This window comes from Acanthaster planci, linkage group LG18 (assembly GCF_054643075.1).
Source record: "Acanthaster planci isolate LZ-2023a linkage group LG18, COTS_SCS, whole genome shotgun sequence".
Taxonomy (NCBI): domain Eukaryota; kingdom Metazoa; phylum Echinodermata; class Asteroidea; order Valvatida; family Acanthasteridae; genus Acanthaster; species Acanthaster planci.
Genome location: NC_141794.1, coordinates 12,546,268 through 12,563,736, shown reverse-complemented (window position 1 = coordinate 12,563,736; position 17,469 = coordinate 12,546,268). Strand labels below are relative to the sequence as shown.

At 41.1% G+C, this 17,469-nt stretch overlaps 2 protein-coding genes across 5 annotated transcripts in view; one reads left to right on the top strand and one right to left on the bottom strand.

The window, feature by feature from the left end:
• Window positions 1-207: 207 nt before the first annotated feature.
• Window positions 208-10,615, top strand: rsph10b (radial spoke head 10 homolog B). Its single transcript, XM_022233939.2, has 18 exons — window positions 208-473; window positions 816-891; window positions 1,017-1,085; window positions 1,429-1,602; window positions 1,872-2,078; window positions 2,453-2,629; window positions 3,068-3,215; window positions 4,012-4,136; window positions 4,549-4,735; window positions 5,083-5,194; window positions 5,649-5,826; window positions 6,285-6,446; window positions 6,646-6,810; window positions 7,157-7,315; window positions 7,859-7,949; window positions 8,480-8,611; window positions 9,153-9,304; window positions 9,441-10,615. The coding sequence occupies exons 1-18, from the start codon at window positions 253-255 to the stop codon at window positions 9,639-9,641; spliced, it is 2,736 nt and encodes a 911-aa protein (XP_022089631.2). The 5' UTR covers window positions 208-252; the 3' UTR covers window positions 9,642-10,615.
• A 201-nt stretch (window positions 10,616-10,816) lies between these two features.
• The window catches only part of LOC110978722 (protein phosphatase EYA1-like), a 136,450-nt gene continuing 129,797 nt past the window's right edge, over window positions 10,817-17,469 (bottom strand). For all 4 annotated transcript variants that reach the window (XM_087148464.1, XM_087148465.1, XM_087148463.1 and 1 more), the window contains one exon: window positions 10,817-16,580. In XM_087148464.1, coding sequence (XP_087004590.1) covers window positions 16,500-16,580 — 81 coding nt within the window. In that variant the 3' untranslated portion in view covers window positions 10,817-16,499. The remainder of the gene's footprint in view (window positions 16,581-17,469) is intronic.

The window sequence follows — 17,469 nt, the reverse complement described above, 5'->3', positions numbered from 1 at the left end:
ACAATCTTTACATTTTCTAAAAATGATTATTAAAATATTTGTCACAAAATGTGGACTCCAATTATTTATAAAAATGACCTTTTCAGTGGTTAGAATTTTCTAGTTTTGGTAGCTTAGAATTACTTTGAAAGCGCAGATTTATGGTGTAATGCGGCCTAGCAACGACCAGTTGCTAATGAAACCATTCACCTAACGACGTTGAGGGCGCTATTAACATATGTCTGATCGATTGATCGTCTGCGCTGAGTTAACATGGCCTCTAAGGGCAAAGGCAAAGCCAAAAATGCTAAAAAGGAAAAAGTTGTTGAGGAACTACCCCCACCCGAAGAGGAGAAGAAAGAAGATGAATTAGAGGAGAAGCAGGAGGAGGCTGGGACGGAAGAAGGGGCAGCTGAGGAGCAAGAACCGCCAAAGGAACCGACTCCCCCACCTGAGTACGACGAACCGACTCTGGCAGAGTTGATCGTTGAATGGTGAGCAATCAACCAAGTCCTTGCCCACAGCATGCACACGGCCTAAATGCGATAAAGCCTGTGGAAAGAGTTCCATATTAGCATGATTAGGCCATCACAAGTTTAGAGCATCACAAACACCAACAACTTAGGCTCATTTTTAAACCTGTTTCCCCCGACGTTACATTAAATGATTAGGCCAATCGTGCCAGTAAACAGTACGGTGTTCCTTTCCTTTACGACCTTGGCCTGTGCTGCGTTAAGCTAGTTTGTGGTGTTACCTATATTGCTGTCAATGATGTGCCCTGGTAAGGGCATAGTATTGTGCACTTACTGCTCCATAGCATTATGTGTCTTTGGTAGTTTTGAAGGTGAGAAGGTTCGAGGCTTATTTGATGGTGAAGGAACGGCCTACTTCAGTGGTGATCATATCTATCAGGTAACTAACATTTGATTTGAAATCTATACTGCATAACATTACATTTTGCTGACTGTCTCTTGATAGGCCTAGTCCGAAGCCTTTTGATTTCTAGTTTTATTCTGTTCTGGGTTTTGTTTCCCTAGGGGCAGTTTTCCCAGGGTTTAATGCACGGCAAAGGTGTATACACATGGAGTGACGGGGTCAAATATGAGGTGAGCTTTGACCAACAAACCCAGTCACAACTCAAATCCATACTCCGTACTTTTACAGTTCTCGTGATTATGTACGTGCTAGACTCGGTCACTGGATCTGCATGATGATTGGTCAGTGCCATTTGAAATCCACCAATCCCATTGCCATCGCTCGATCACCTTTTTATAATAATTCACGGCTGCGAAAGATAGTTTGGAATAGGAACTAAAGTCAGTTCGAGTGATCGACAGCACACCTCCATCAGTTCCCCCAGCATTTATGGATTATGCTAAAATAGATTGTCAGAAAGATTTCTTGGCAAGTTGGATATTTCTATATTTTTCCATTTTTTTTTATTTCCAGGGTGATTTCAACATGAATGAAATTACAGGTAAGGGCCTCTACACTTGGCCTGACAAGAGCACTTATGATGGAGAGGTCTTTAAAGGTCGTCGCCACGGACAAGGGACATTCAGATGCACCTCTACGCCATCCTCATACACTGGCCAGTGGAACAATGGAAAAAGACATGGAACTGTACGTTGGAGAGTTCTCTCACTGACATTTTGTTTTGGCTACATTAGCCCTAAAATTCCCAAATCTGTCAAAATCCACCAAGAGAGTTCGGAGGACTTTGCAGGTTTAAGGAAGCTAGGACCCATTTACTGTCACTGTATAACGGGCTTGATACTCCTTGGAGGTTCAAATGCAAAGGATATACAATTGGTTCCTGCGCAACAGAGTTTTGAAGATCCAGGAAGGTTCCTATGAAATTGAAGCAAATTCTTGTTTGTGTTCTTATGCAGGGCATCATACGCTACGATATGGACGGCCTGTCATTTTACGAAGGTGACTGGGTGAATGACATGCGTCAAGGGTACGGCGTGCGGCGATACCGCAGTGGCAATGTGTACGAAGGGGAATGGATGGCAAATAACCGACACGGCCAGGGCATCATGAGATGGGTAGACTTGGACCAGTCCTATAACGGTCAGTGGGTCAACGGAGTACAGGTAAAGTTTAAAGGTTTTGCAAAATCTCTCTAATAAGTTTAGATTTTGCCCAAACTCCAACTGCTGTTGAAGAGAATCATTTTGCAAAGTGAAAATAAATTGCAAATGTATCTTTATGTCCAATGACCAAAAAATACTTTGGCTATTTTAGCACAGTACAGTTTTGTAGCCAGTTTGATGTAAATAATGAATTTATAAGAACTAGAAAGGTAAAATTGCCAAAGTTTGGCTCCTAAACTCTATCATGCATTCCTTCAACAATGACTTTCAGTGTCAGTTCAATTCATGCATTGCACTTTTTCATCCCCTTAGGGTGATTTTAAGAATTGGTAAACTCTGATTGGCAAATGTCTCTCGATAAATGTCTTTCACAGAATGGCCATGGAGAACACACCTGGTACCTCCATAGGTTGCCTGGTTCCCAGTACCCTCTGCGCAATCAGTACATCGGTGACTTCCTGCAGGGGTTGAGGCATGGCTACGGGGTCTTTCTGTACGCCAATGGTGCCAAGTACGAGGGGGAGTGGGTGGATAACAAGAAATGTGGGCGGGTATGTAAGGCTGAGCCATCATTACATTATTACGACCGGTTTCTACTTGGCACAGAGCAAGTAGGAATGCGACGTTGTGACGTCAGACGAAGTATTTGTGCTGTGAATTCAGGGCGGTTGAATACATGTCCACTCAAGCAAATTCAGAGCAAATGTTTTGTGATGTCAAATTCACTTTGCATTTACCAGAAGTGAAACTTCTCTTAATTTCCCTAGTTGAAAGCTTTCCCGGTGCAATTCTTTCTTAATTCCATAAAAAGACGGAGTAAATTTGTGCAAAACCCTCTTAAAGCATGTTTATCTGAAAGGTATGTTTTCTACCTGCTTTTGTTTCAGTTTGTGAAACCAAGAAAGGTGTCCATTAGTTCCAGTTTGGCCAAAAAGACTGCCTTGATTATTCTTGATAAATTTCTTTGATGCTGCGTTGCTGCTTCTCAGGGGCTGTTTACTTTCAAGAATGGTCGCATCTTCGAGGGTGTCTTTGTAGATGACAAGATGGCGGAGTATCCTGCCTTCAGCATGGATGGAGCCACCACGCCTGACATCAGTAACATCAGGACCAGGACACCAGATCCTTCAGGTCCAGGTTGGTGGATTGGATTCCATTGCATCTGTGATCAATAAACAGATCCATAACACCCTTCCCTGTAGCATTCAGACCAGTAATGTATGTGCGAATCATTTGTTTCCAGTACAGCTTACTAGATGGTCTATCCCATGGCTTTGCTAGCCAACTTCTGCCCTTGCAACCACTGATGGTCTATCCCATGGCTCTGCTAGCCAACTTCTGCCCTTGCAACCACTGTTGGTCTATCCCATGGCTTTGCTAGCCAACTTCTGCCCTTGCAACCACTGTTGGTCTATCCCATGGCTCTGCTAGCCAACTTCTGCCCTTGCAACCACTGATGGTCTATCCCATGGCTCTGCTAGCCAACTTCTGCCCTTGCAAAAACTGATGGCCTATCCCATGGCTTTGCTAGCCAACTTCTGCCCTTGCAACCACTGATGGTCTATCCCATGGCTTTGCTAGCCAACTTCTGCCCTTGCAACCACTGATGGTCTATCCCATGGCTCTGCTAGCCAACTTCTGCCCTTGCAACCACTGATGGTCTATCCCATGGCTTTGCTAGCCAACTTCTGCCCTTGCAACCACTGTTGGTCTATCCCATGGCTTTGCTAGCCAACTTCTGCCCTTGCAACCACTGTTGGTCTATCCCATGGCTTTGCTAGCCAACTTCTGCCCTTGCAACCACTGTTCATACAGCACTGTCATTAGGTCGGTCCTATCAGGGAGATAATACACCAACTTACTTGCTCTGAACATGTTCAGGCTTACCTTTTAGGGAATACTGAACTGATTTTTTCTCTTTTTGGATATCTAGGCATGGGCGATGTGACGTCCCGCAGTGACGCTAGCAGGAACACACTAGGCCCCAGTCTGACCTTGGAGCTAGAACACCTGCTGAGTGACTTCAATGAGAATGACAGAGAGGAGGAGATCCGACAGGTAACTGGCTACTCCTGACACCTGAACTCATACATATGCATGAGAACTGACCTGTGAATGAAACTTGACTGCTGCATATTTATAAGGACAGGTAACACCCGCTGAGTGCCTGAAATGGTGTTAGTTGCTATGCACCGTGACTACTGGTTAAACCAAGAAGTTACCACTATCAAAGGGTGTAGTCAGTTCATGATGGAACTTAACAAAATGCTTTGTGTAGAATTTTCCATGAGATACGTACTGCAGTGGCTAACATACTAATTTTTCACATATAACCAAGCCAACTGTGTAGAAAAGCTGAAACAGGTGTATTGTCTATTGAACCACCTGCTGTTTGTGACTTGACTTAACTTGAAACCCTGTACGCAAATTTTTGTTCTTATGATGTGGTTTTCCTGATGTCTCACGGCAGGTGATGTTTGTGGTTCTCCGTCACATCACAACCTTCAAGAAAGTCTACAATTTCTACGGCAGCCTGGGGCACGACACGTCGCCTGACAACACCTTCATCATGACCAGGCTTCAGTTTTGGCGCTTCCTCAAAGACTGCCAGTTCCACTACAACAATCTAACCCTGACTGAGATGGACAGAATCCTATGTAAGTGGGATAAATGACCAACAAACAAATCCTGGATTTCGTTGTCATGTCAACTCTCTTCTCTTTCAAGGAAGTTGACTTGAAGTGTGCTATACATATAGACACATCACCATACCCTATTGGTCAAAGGGGAACGTGACACCTGTCTACCAGCAGGTTGCCACAGTGTTAATTGATTCCAACCCTGTTCGCTGGGTTAGTCCATAGGAGGTCATGGGTTCCAGTCCCATCTGAACAAGTTTATACAGTTTTCTGCTTTACTCTTGGCAAGCACTGGGCAATTGCGTGTCACAATGTTGAAGGATGAATCCCACTACGAAATAATTATTTCTTATTTACGTTCACAGCTCCCAATAAGACAGTCACCGACATTCATAACCCTCTTGACAAGCTCCTAATGCGAGAATTCCTGAACAATCTTATTACGCTGTCCTACCATATCTACCAAGAGGAATGCACGTAAGTCTGTAAATGAAGAAATCAAATAGTCACCGCGAAACAAGACGAAAATCATTCCAAAGCAGTTGTGAAACGATTTAACTTAAAGTTTAAATTCGTGCATTTGTTTAGTTGCACCTTTTTTGATTTCCATCCGATATGCTCGGTGTTGACGCACACCCTGTCAGGAAGAAAAGAGACAGAGAGGTTGGTGGAGACAGTTTCTACCAGGTGCCTAGTGCACATGCAAAGACTGAACGTTTCAATGGAATATGGTCGCATGAGCTCACAATGGCTTGCATCAAGCATGTGTGAACCTGATGTGTGACAGTGTTCCCTTTGATAAGATGTCGTTGCTATGTTAACACACACCATCTCTTGTACAAGCACAGAGCAGATAATCTTTTGTGTTGTTATTTTCGTCAGATTTTTGTTTCAGTTGTTTTTGAAATTGTCGTGTGTCTTCCTTACACAGAAGTCAAAGTGGTACTGTCCTGTCATGGTGTCTCGCCAAAGCCATGACGGATAACATCATACCAGCAGCCTGCGATGTCCAGGGCACATTCTTGTATGAACCACGGCGGGCAGTCAACGCCTTGGGTTACATGGACAAATGCTGGGAGATCTACTGCTCTGTCTCTTCCCCAAACAAGGTTTCTGGGAAATGACAAACAAGAGCCCAAGTCAGACAAGATTCTGGCAACTGCTCATTTTCATATATTAATAAAGCTAATAAAAGCTTGGGAGAACAAGAAGAGAAAGGATAAAAGAAAATCTGCATATAATCAAAAAGTGTTGCATTATATGTAGAATTCAATCAGCAGAAAGTGGAGGGTCAGTTTATAAATAGTTTAACTGGCTTGAAACCGTGTAGCTTAAAGAACTACAATGACAAATACAACACAGATGTTACAGTGTCAAAGGATTGGGCTTCAGGAAATATCTTTAGAGATAAGAATATTTTAGTATTCAAACAGAAATCATTATAGTACAATTGGACCAAAATTCAGACAAGAAAAATAAGAAACTCCCGCTACAAGATGTTTGTAATGGTGGCAGAGGTGGGATTGTTACCAATTACTGTGTTCTCTCGGTATCCTTTTCCCAACAGCATCCGCCTTTCGAGCCAACCTTGAAGATGAGAGAGTTCCTGTACATGCTGAAGGATTATCGTCTCATCAATGACAACTTGACTCCCAAGAGAATCTTGGAAGTCCTGGCAGCAGATGATCCGGGGGCATATGACACTCATGAATGCAATCTAGAACTTGAGGTACAAGGCGAATCATGGAGGAAGTTGAATCTGTTATGAACCCACTGCATAAGAGAGCTACATGTACCCACTGAGTACAAAGTCATTCGAGGCCGTTGGCTCAACATGTAGCTCAGTGTAGGCGTTACATTTTGATTGATTTGGAACAGACCACGACAGCACGTTCCACATCTCATTGACACGTCCCATTTCCTTCCAGATGACTTTCCTGGAGTTCTTTGAGGCGTTGATTGGCTGTGCCATGATCTTTGTGACCGAGGATATTGTCAAGGACCCCTCCACCCCAAGGCCGAGCACAGTCATATCGCACAGTCACAGTAGCTTCAGTGCCACCACAGGGGCATCAGCTTCAAGGGCTAGCCAGGTACCATATATTTATGAGCCAGCATATGCATATTCATGAGCTAGTTAGTACCTTCTTGGGCCAAATCATTGCTAATTAGCTGAAAGGCTATTCAAGGATACAGCAGTTTTGTCACTTTATGCGTATTCATGAGACAGTTTAGTACCCACATTGGTTTAACCACTACTTCAAGACCTAGCTAGATATTGTACTTCATGCATATTTAGGAGCTAGCTTGGCATCTCCATTAGTCCAATAATTGCTAATTAGCTTCAAATACTGCATATGAATGAATTGTGGCAGGGAAGCACTTGCTAACCAGCCAAGATGATGATGATCATGAATACCCATTTTTCTTTCTTTTCAGCCTCTTGATGACAGCGAAGAGCAGGGTACCACTGGTCCTGGTTCCCCACATCACACAGGAGCAACATCAGAATCCATGTCACCAGGGCCAAGGGTAGCCTCATCCACAGACGCCACCAATAAGGGGTCAGGGCTGGAGCTGTCTGCTGCCAAAGTAGAGGTGTGTGAAATGGAATAGGGCCACACAGAAATAAATTGTTCTTTGTCGTTACCAGCTTCATTATGATTAATCACGTATTTAAAAATGATACAAATTAAAAAGACAAAAAGGTAAAATATAGAGAGGTTGGAAGCCCTCTGCCTAAAGTGTTATGAATATCCTACTTTTTCCATTGATCTCTCAAAACCTTTCTAGACTATATGCAAACATTGTTTAGCCTCGTAAACACAGTTCTAGCTGACGACTTGCCAACTTGAAACTATTAACCCTAAGACTCCTCAATCCTGCACCTGTTGGAGGACTGAGGGGTGGTAGGGTTAAATCTGTGATATGTGCATAAAAGTTTGGGGAAAACCCACTATCCCAACCCACAAAAGAAAGAAAATTGACCGAAAACTAATTCCCCACCTGCTACTGTTAGTTTTCTTGATCTTGCCCCAGAATTGAGATAAATGCAACTGGTTTGATTGGCATTGTGGAATTTTGCCGTTCAAGTTGATAAAGATGTGATTGAAGTCTGTTTTTTTTATTCGATTTCCACAGGTTCAAGGTTCAATTGCAACTGGAAGTCAGCACACAGACATTGGCCAAGACCCGAGCAACACTACTATGGACCCCAAGGTGTTAAAATCAGGTCAGAGACATCCATTCCTCCTTCAGACAGGCCAAGCTCCAAATCGAATTCATTCCCTCTAAGAGAATGTATTTTGTTGTCTGATTTCTTCCGTTGAGTTTGAGGGCAAAGTAATCACAAAGCTTGGCCCCATTGAAACAAAAAATGTCTTCACCCGATAAAAAATGTTAGATTTTTGCATGGACTGCGATCCCATCTTTAAAACTTGTTCAAAAGATGTACAGGACTACTGCCTTAAAATGACATCAGTTGCAACCCTAACCCACCAAATTGAGTCATATGTCAGCAGAGCTACTTTTGTTTAAAAGGCCTCTAAAAGAATGTTTCAGAAAAGAAATCAATGGGAACCCCCAACATTTTTGCACCCAAAGAACGTCCATTTTATCAGGATCCCAAACTGAGTAGTGCATTGTTAAAAAGTTATGTTTATCCAGGCAGAACAAAATATCAGTGTTTGAGGACTAGTTCAGCTGTAAGAAAATACGCAGATGGAGTAGTTTTTACCTTTGACATTTTCTCTCGCATGACAGATACCTCAGGCCTAGTTGCATCATCCCACAGTGGACCAGGAGCCCCCTCCAGTGGAGGTGAGGATGCACAACAACCACACCTGTTGCAGTCCATGTTGTCTATGGGAGCTGAACAGAATGAAATGCCAGAGGGTAAGTAAGGGTGTGTCCATGGCTATGGCTATGGCTGATGGCTATGACTGAAAAAAAAACATGGCCGTCAATGGAAGCCATTGCCTACTGGCTGCAGCTGCAACCAAATTCCCATAGACACGTGTGCAAGTCTTAGCCATAGCCAGTTGATTCGGGCACAGCATAACTTTGTGTCATATTATCAACAGTCCTACTTGTATGACTTTGGCTGCATACAGAGAGACTTTTGTCATATTTGGGGCTAAGTTCTGACAGCCTCACACTAGATTTTGTCTTACAATTTGGCTGGGAAAAAAATTCATCTCCAGTTCGACTGCCTGTCTCACAAACAATGCAATCGATGCATCTCAGCGAAGTTGTGAATAGTGAAGATGATATTACCTGCAAGCTTCGAGAATGTTGCCATGGCAACAATGAACTGGGATGCAAATTGCTGTTTCATTAGGCCCCAGTCACAGTTTACAGAGGTGAATCATATCAGGCGAGTGAAAAGCGTTGGTAGATACTATACCTGAAGACATTACTCCTTTCTTTTTAACAGAAGAACCGGAGGAAGAGATGGACGAAGACACCAGACAGTTCAACTTCTGGACCCATCAGATCCACATCTTCTTCATCCGCAAACTTTTCCGAGCACACGAGCACATGCAGAGACTGAAGGAGACGGCCAGAGTTCTGCAGGCTGAGAAAGAGGTGGGTACCGGTTGAGAAACCAAACCCTCCATGTAGGAGTGGCCATTGTACTTGAAGAACTCAATCGTGGACAAACTTGTTAATCTACAATCCCAAAACCTCAAGTCTGTAATCAGTCGTACATTTGTGTTTTTAGGCAGCTGTCGTTGAAGCCCAGAAGCAACGCGAGAAGCGTATCGCAGCCTATGAGGCTGCGCGGGAGGCAGAACGACTGGCGGCTGAAGCCAAGGCTAAGGAGATGGCGGCAGCAGCAGCGGCTGCAGCAGAGTCTAAGGATAATGACTTAGACAGTGGCAGTTCGCACGAGACCATAACATCCCCAACCAAGGGCAGATAAATGGTCAAGACGTGATTTTTGTAGATCCAAGGCTTATGATTACAGACTGTGTTGTGAACATTGGAAAACTTAAGAATGTTCCCGACCTTTTTGAAAAGTCCTGGTGAAGAGCAAGACGGAGGTCATCAAACTGCCATTTTTGATTTTAGACAAGTGAAGCACCTGTTTTAAAATTGTAAATAAAAAATGAAGGGTTTTCAGCTTCATCAAAAATATTATTTTAAGAGGTCTGTTGTATTCTCATAGCTAACTGAGCCTCTGTCTTGTCTGCTCATCTACAGTCCAATCTCCTTATATATTCCTGTACCTTGTACATATTATAGAAATCCTTACAATTGTTTGTTTGGCACTTTACAACACATTTAACTATTTCTAATGAGCGGCTATTTCAATGCAAGGGCAAAACCTAAGGCCCAATATCATGGGGCTGCGCGTGGTAATGTGGTAGAGTTGCCAAATTTGTTCACAAAATGCTCCAGGTTGCACCCGACTTTAACCTTGACAGTCCTCAGTCCTCCAACAGGTGAAGGATTGAGGACTGTTAGGGTTAAAGGTTCATCATCTTGCAGAAATACAAATGTTACCTATAGCAGTGTGTTTATTATTCTGTCATAAAGTCAAGTGTACAAAACAATTTATATCTTAACTTAGGAAACATTCCTAACATCCATTCCGTGCAAATTAGACCATTTCAAAGGTGCTCGAAATTTATTTTTTACACTTTTCACATTCAGCAAAAGCGCTAGTTGGCGAAGAATATATTAGAGTTTATGTTTAACAATCCACCATCCAGCATCTACATTTTTGGGGGGAAAAACTGACTTCCTTATTTTTGAACATGTACACATTTTCTGACTAATCAAATTTGTGACAGAGCACAGCAGATCTTTTGTAAAGATTCTTTTTACTGACTGTTGTACAGAAAATTTCAACACGACAGAATTTCCAAGATAAATCTTTCCTGAAACAGAAAATTATTTTTTCTGCGAATGTTTTGATTTAATTTTGTCAGACAATTGATTTCAAACCCTCCCAGTCACAGGATAAACCACTTTTGGATGCAGTTCCCGGAAAACACATTTAATCTTTTGAATACAGAGGAAAAAAAATGGATGTAAACTACTGTCCTTACCTCAGCAAAACAGGCAAAAATAATTAAACAAGACAGACTCCTGTTTTATCAGTTCTCTTTCCTCATTCGCTGATAATTTATTCTTATAAAAGGTTAAACTCTTCTACAACCAGCCAGTAGTGAAATGGCCTCAGTAATCAGTGGGTCCATTCTGGCTTCAAAGACGAGAAAAAAAATTAAATAGCTTAAAACTGTACAACCATTTGTTTGAAAAAAAAAAAATCAAGACAAGAAGGTGTTGCCAACAAAATGAATGCAGGTGGTAATTGGACACAGAAACTGATCAGATTTAGGAACTGTCCTTGAGTTTTTGCTACAAGAATTCACCATTTATGCATGAAATGAGATTACTGTTTTGTCATAATTGATCAGCACACCCGTTGGAAGTTTGAATTTCTGTGAACAAGCCAGCACAAGTAACAATTTTGTTTGTTGCGTGGACATAATGCCATATTTAAGAGATTCTTTCATGAACCAAAACCCTCGTTCAACTTTTGTTGGGGAAAATTCAGTTGACTTGAGTCCAGTGTTATTAAACCGAATTGGATTTAAGTGACACCAAAGTCTTTAGTGGTTCGTTATTAAAAACAAAATTAAAATTACGCAAGCGAAATGCTGTTGACATTTCTTACATTTGTCACAGCGGAAGTCATCAAAACTCTTGTCATCAAAAAACTTTCAGCACTTCAAAAACCATCCCAATTTGTAGTGTGACTGGCTTGAATCGGGCAATACACCTGCACTCATTTTGAGGCAAAATCCTGTTTTTCTCCCACCCCCAAAAAACACTCATTCTGAGTATGAGTATTAACTCAAGTCCTTCAAAAACGTTTAACATGAGTGCACCCCATTACTCACAGAAATTTAAATAAAACCCTTTTCAGTGAGTTTCATATCTATGTCGTGCCCGAGCACACATACTATATAAAGATACAAGTTTGGAGATTTCACCTATCTCCATTTTATTTTTACAATATCACAATTTTTCACACAATCCAGACAAAGATTCAATGTAAAATCCCTCTGATGATAAAGAATATATATAAACACAATCCACAACTGGGTTTTAGTTATTTTTCTTAAACAAAGCCTTTACCAAAAAACAAAGAATGATCAAACAATTCACTGCACAAAATGAACAAATACACCAAGTCTGACTACAGCAAACTCAATTTGCCCAACGGTACCAAACACTAAAACGGAATGGCAGAAATAATTGTTTCTGTACAACTACACAACATAATTGGCAAGAACAGAAGATGAAGTCTTCATTAACAACTGTCAGTACTATTTTATACAGTCTTCCGCAAAAGCCTAGGGTCAAAGGTCACGCAGACTACACCAAACCGAGGTTTACACACTAAACAAGGACGCTGTAGCAACTGAATCAGACAGAGCCTGGCTGAAGTAATTAGTTCTTTTTTTTCTCAAGGGAAAGAAAAAACATCTCAAATATGACCTGAGGGTCTGCATGTTAGATTCTTAAGGTACTTCCAAGAATTTTTTGCATAAAAATACTTGTGCCTTGATTAATCACACAGTTCACAGTTTAAACACCAGATCCTCCTGTAACTGGCTTAACTAACCCAGATGTTAATCAATCCAGTTCAGTTTGAATTCTCCTGACTGAAAAGATAAAAGCTTTGGTTGACCCAAAAGGTAAAAGGTTAAACACCAGATCCTCCTGTAACTGGCTTAACTAACCCAGATGTTAATCAATCCAGTTCAGTTTGAATTCTCCTGACTGAAAAGATAAAAGCTTTGGTTGACCCAAAAGGTAAAAGGTTAAACACCAGATCCTCCTGTAACTGGCTTAACTAACCCAGATGTTAATCAATCCAGTTCAGTTTGAACTCTCCTGACTAAAAAGATAAAAGCTTTGGTTGACCCAAAAGGTAAAAGGTTAAACACCAGATCCTCCTGTAACTGGCTTAACTAACCCAGATGTTTATCAATCCAGTTTGCCTTTGAAGATAACTGAACAGAACCTTGGTTGACCAAACAGCCCACACGCTAAACTGCAGATGGTCCTGTAACTAGCTTGGCTAATCCAGATAATGTCCACTCCAGTCTGTAAGGAAAGACATCCCAAACCCTGGACTTGTTTTCTCAGCTCATGAGGCAAGCTGACGTTACTTAAAGAGACATAAAAACATGGGTATCTGGAGGGTTTGGTGCATTCTGACCAAAGATGGGCTGGGTGGACAGAATGTGAAGATGGTCGGGGTGTGATACCAGTGAAAGCAGTGAAAGCTGTGCTGGCAGCAACTACCATGATCCCTACTGATTACAAACTGCAAATAATGCCTGTGTCTATTGATGATGATGACAATGGATTTGTTTCTCCTTGGATAGTCACATGGTGAAAAAAAAACTTACATAAAGCAAAAACCTGGAAATTTTTCCGACACAGAAAGTAAATAAAATTGGACCGAATAAATAACAAAATTATTTTACATGCGCTAATAACATAAATACTCTCTAAAAATCAGCCATTTTGCTTCAATACAACTTTCCAAACAGTTTCAGAGAACTAATGATCCGAATTCCCTCACCAGGAACCAGAGACTTTGCTTGGGTTGAACTACCTGCTGAGGGTAACACTAGATAATTTGCCAGCTATTCTGCCGTTTGCAGCAATACAGCACTATCCAATATCCAGACCACAGCACTGCAGAGCAGCAGAGCTATGTCATTACAAAGTGACACTTTCCGCAAATTTCTGGATTTCTGAATGACTGATGTCGTTCCTCTCACGTTTCTACAAACTCCTTAAAGTATACCATTTCAAGGAACGTCGCAGTTACACATTCATTCAAGTTGTCATTTTCAATCATTCAAACTTTAAAACAAGAAGTCGAGGAGATTATGGTGTTCCTTACAATAAATGAGTCATACTAGAATAAAAAAAAATATAGAGAATAAGATACCTTGTGGATTTAATGAACTTGGTAAAGGTTGGATATATTTTACATCGTAGAAATTAGAGTGCCTGACATTGCAATTAGTGATGGATTAAAACTGGTTCATTATTTCACCATGAGAAGAATTGGTAGTTGATATATGCCAATCACAGTGATTCTTTTATGGTCCTCATTTACATATGAACAGCAACAACCAATCAGAACAGTTCCTTTGTGAGGTAGTCCATGACATTTACCAATCAATTCAATTGAGGACCAGCCTCTCTTTTTTGTTCTCGGACCAATGTAGAAATAAAATACCACTGAAAACAAAACTATCTGCCAAAAGTGGCCAGAATGAACTAGTCTATAATAAATGCAGAAAATATGTAACAGGGGAAAAAAAACACTGTTAGACAATAAATACCGAACCTGTCCCCAAAATATTCATTTTCATTTATATACCTCACAGGACTAATTAAAGTTTCCAATCTTGTCAATACTCTGGCTTGACCATTTTGCAAATGTCTTAGGAAAAGAGACAAAAATTTGAGTCTTTATTTCTTATTCACAAGTCTGAATTAGTTTATCATACTTCAGGACATTATTTGTTCATACATTCCTCTCTCCTGTATAAATTTAAAAGACTACGGTTTTCAGGGAGACTTTTATTTAACATCTGGGCTAGGTAAAAACTGAAAATTCTTTCAAATAAAGAGTATGGTACAGATTTGCACCCCCTCAAAAAACAATGTATAAACTGCATGCAAGAGTGCATTTATGTACAACGTGGAGAGGTTGAAAATCATGCACAAATCAAAATAAATATGAAATCGCAGTTACGTAATAATCCTTAAAAAAAAGAAAAGTTGCTATCCAGATGAAATACAGCACCGAAATTGTTCCAACGTAGGTTATTGCCAACATGACTGGGGTGCTTATGACAGTGATAAAAAAAGGATTCCATGGTGTGTTTTCTAAATTAGTATAGGGCTTTACATTCAAACATGTACGCATATGACATAAGAAAACGAAAAGCAACTGTCTTTGGTGTTTGCTTATTAACATTTAAAGAACATAAATATTCGATGTCCAATCCTTGATGAATTCTAGCTTAATACTTGGCAAACTCTTTATATCTGTGACCCACTCCAAGAAAAGGTGATTAAAAGATGCACTGTGCTTTTCTCTGCAATGCTCCGCCTAGAGTTGAGAGGGTGAACTTCAAGTTTTATTTCTGTTTTTTTTTGGGTCAGAAATCTTTGATCACTGAAATATCAGGTTTTAAGCTTGAACAAAACATGTTGGTTGCTAGGAAACATTAAGGGGAGGTTGTCCTCCAAGCATAAGTCTGTATTAGACTCAACTTTCTCAAACCTGTGGTCTCAATGGTGACGAAACTTAATTTGAAAATATCTCATATCTCTGAAACAGAATGAGATATTGAGCTCTGCCGTATACTCAATGAAAGTTTACACCGTGGGTTTCTGGCCATCCATGTCACTTTCTCCTTCCATTTTTTTGGCACAGCAAGTCCAATTTGTTCATAGTGAGCAGATGCTGGGAGTGATGATGTGGAAGGGAGCGATAACAAGTACTAAACTTTGTGAAATTGCCCAGACCTCAGATTGGATTGATATGCTTACAAACCAGCCAGAGTGTAGTGTATAAGTCTTGTCGTTTACTGAGGAAAGTACCGTTTAATGGGATCAAGTTTGGAGCAAGTTTCCACGTCACTTTTGGAGATGTGACGCTGATGTGTGGAGGTAAAGCACAGATGAGTTGGAAACACCCAGAGAAGCCAATAGCAAATTGGAGGTCTCAGGTTCGAAGGCTGTCCGAGGTGCCTCAGTTCCTGTTCCAATATGCTAGTCATGCAGGAGATACAAGGTGGACAAATGAAGCTAAGGAAAGGGACCAAGATTCCATTCCTGGTGAAGAGTTGGCTCACAGACGCTCAGGATGACCAATAAATCAGCTCATAAAACTGTTGACTGTCAATTTCTGCAGAGATTCAGTGAGAGATAAACGCAGCTTTTTTTCTTTTTAATTTTTTAAAAAAGATGTACAGTCCACTGTTTTCAAACTCTGGCCCTTGCTGAGTGACACTGGTGTTGTGGCAAAGATGGTGGTTGCAGTGACTTGTAGCATTTGGGGCTCAAATCCAATCGTGGCACTGATTCCCAAAGGTTGGTGACTGATACTGGGACGTTTGGGTTTTTTTCCTGAAACCGTTGATCTTGGCAATATTGACTGTAGGTAGCATGTAGGATCGATGACTACTGGCATTGGTTGGCAACTTATCAAGCTCTGCCCTTGGCGAAGAAGAGGTCATCTCACGAAATGAAGACAAGATCGATACAACAAAGAAAATTTCTTGAGCACATTTTTTTCAACACAGTGGACACACTCAAAAAGACGAAAACTCAAAACTCTGCGACTCATGGAGAAGTCGGTTGACATCAAATTCTGTACACCATATCTCACACCTAGAACGACTCAGGAACGACGAACTGTCCGCCAGTTCTAGAACCATGAGGGAGTTGCACTGGATGATACCAAGTGCCGCTGAGATCCCCAGCACTTTGAAATGCAGTACCGTTCCACAGGTTGTAACTCTTCTTTTTTCAATGAGTTTTAGAAGTGCGCTTTTTTAAGACAACGCACTGATACGTGGATACATCACACTGTTATTTTTCTTCTTAAATTTTGGAGTTACTGAGGTTCTTGTCAAGTGCCACAGTTATTGTTCTAGCACCATGTTCCGTTTTGAGATGGATGGCACGTGTAGTGGGTTTTAAAAAGTCTTCAGATGAAGTCTTCTCAGAGGTAGCCGAGATCGAGCGCGTGGTGTAACGCCGCAAGGTCGGAGTGGCTGGAAACTCGCCAGAATGGGAAATCCATCTGCATTGGTAGAGGAGAAAAATGAAAAAGAATCATTTGGAACTAGAAAGTGTTATCGTGAACTCCCTTTGCATGTCTGTTACAACTCATCCAGAATGCAGCAAATTCACAAGCTATCCAAATGACAAAGGTGTTGTATCAAATGCATTCCTTTGTCACTGTTCACCCTGTCACTTGTGACTGGTCTTGTGAAAGGACTTGTGACTGAACTTCAGACGGACTTATGGAAGGACTTGTGAAAGGACTCAACTTCAACACAGGAACTGTTTTGCACAGGAAAAAACCTAGGGCAAATGAATCAAACCGGGCAGCCTCTAACCCCCAGAAGTCAAGAAAAAGTTGTAAAACTGAGCTGCTAAGATACGAATGTACCTGCTTAGTAAGAACATAGACTATACCAATTTGCCATTCTGTATAAGTCCTAAACTTTATGTATTACGCAGCAAAGATCCATGCAACTGATTCACAACGGAAGATATAGTCTGGAACTTTGGAAAAACACACTCCCTGTGAATTTTGGATTAGTCATACTGGGACACACATACATGCACAGCAAGCTTAAGGTTCCATTATAGGCAAAAAAAGGGATCTGGGTTGGAAATGGTAAACTTGGAAGGGTCCATGCATGTAACTGTACAGGGGCCCCAATGTGGCTGACATTGCTCACATCGAAAGTGACAAACAAGAATTCAACCTGTAGTGTAGATTTTACAAATTGACCGAATTTGTCACAGCATAAGCTCAGTACCCTTCCTTTGGTGTAAGAAAGTCTTATCTCGCCTTCCCCTCTAAATCTTATTCACATCTACAATTTCACTGTACCTGTTTTCTTCACAGTTCAATATTATTTGATGCAACATAACAGGAACCCTTAATTAAATTAATGCCC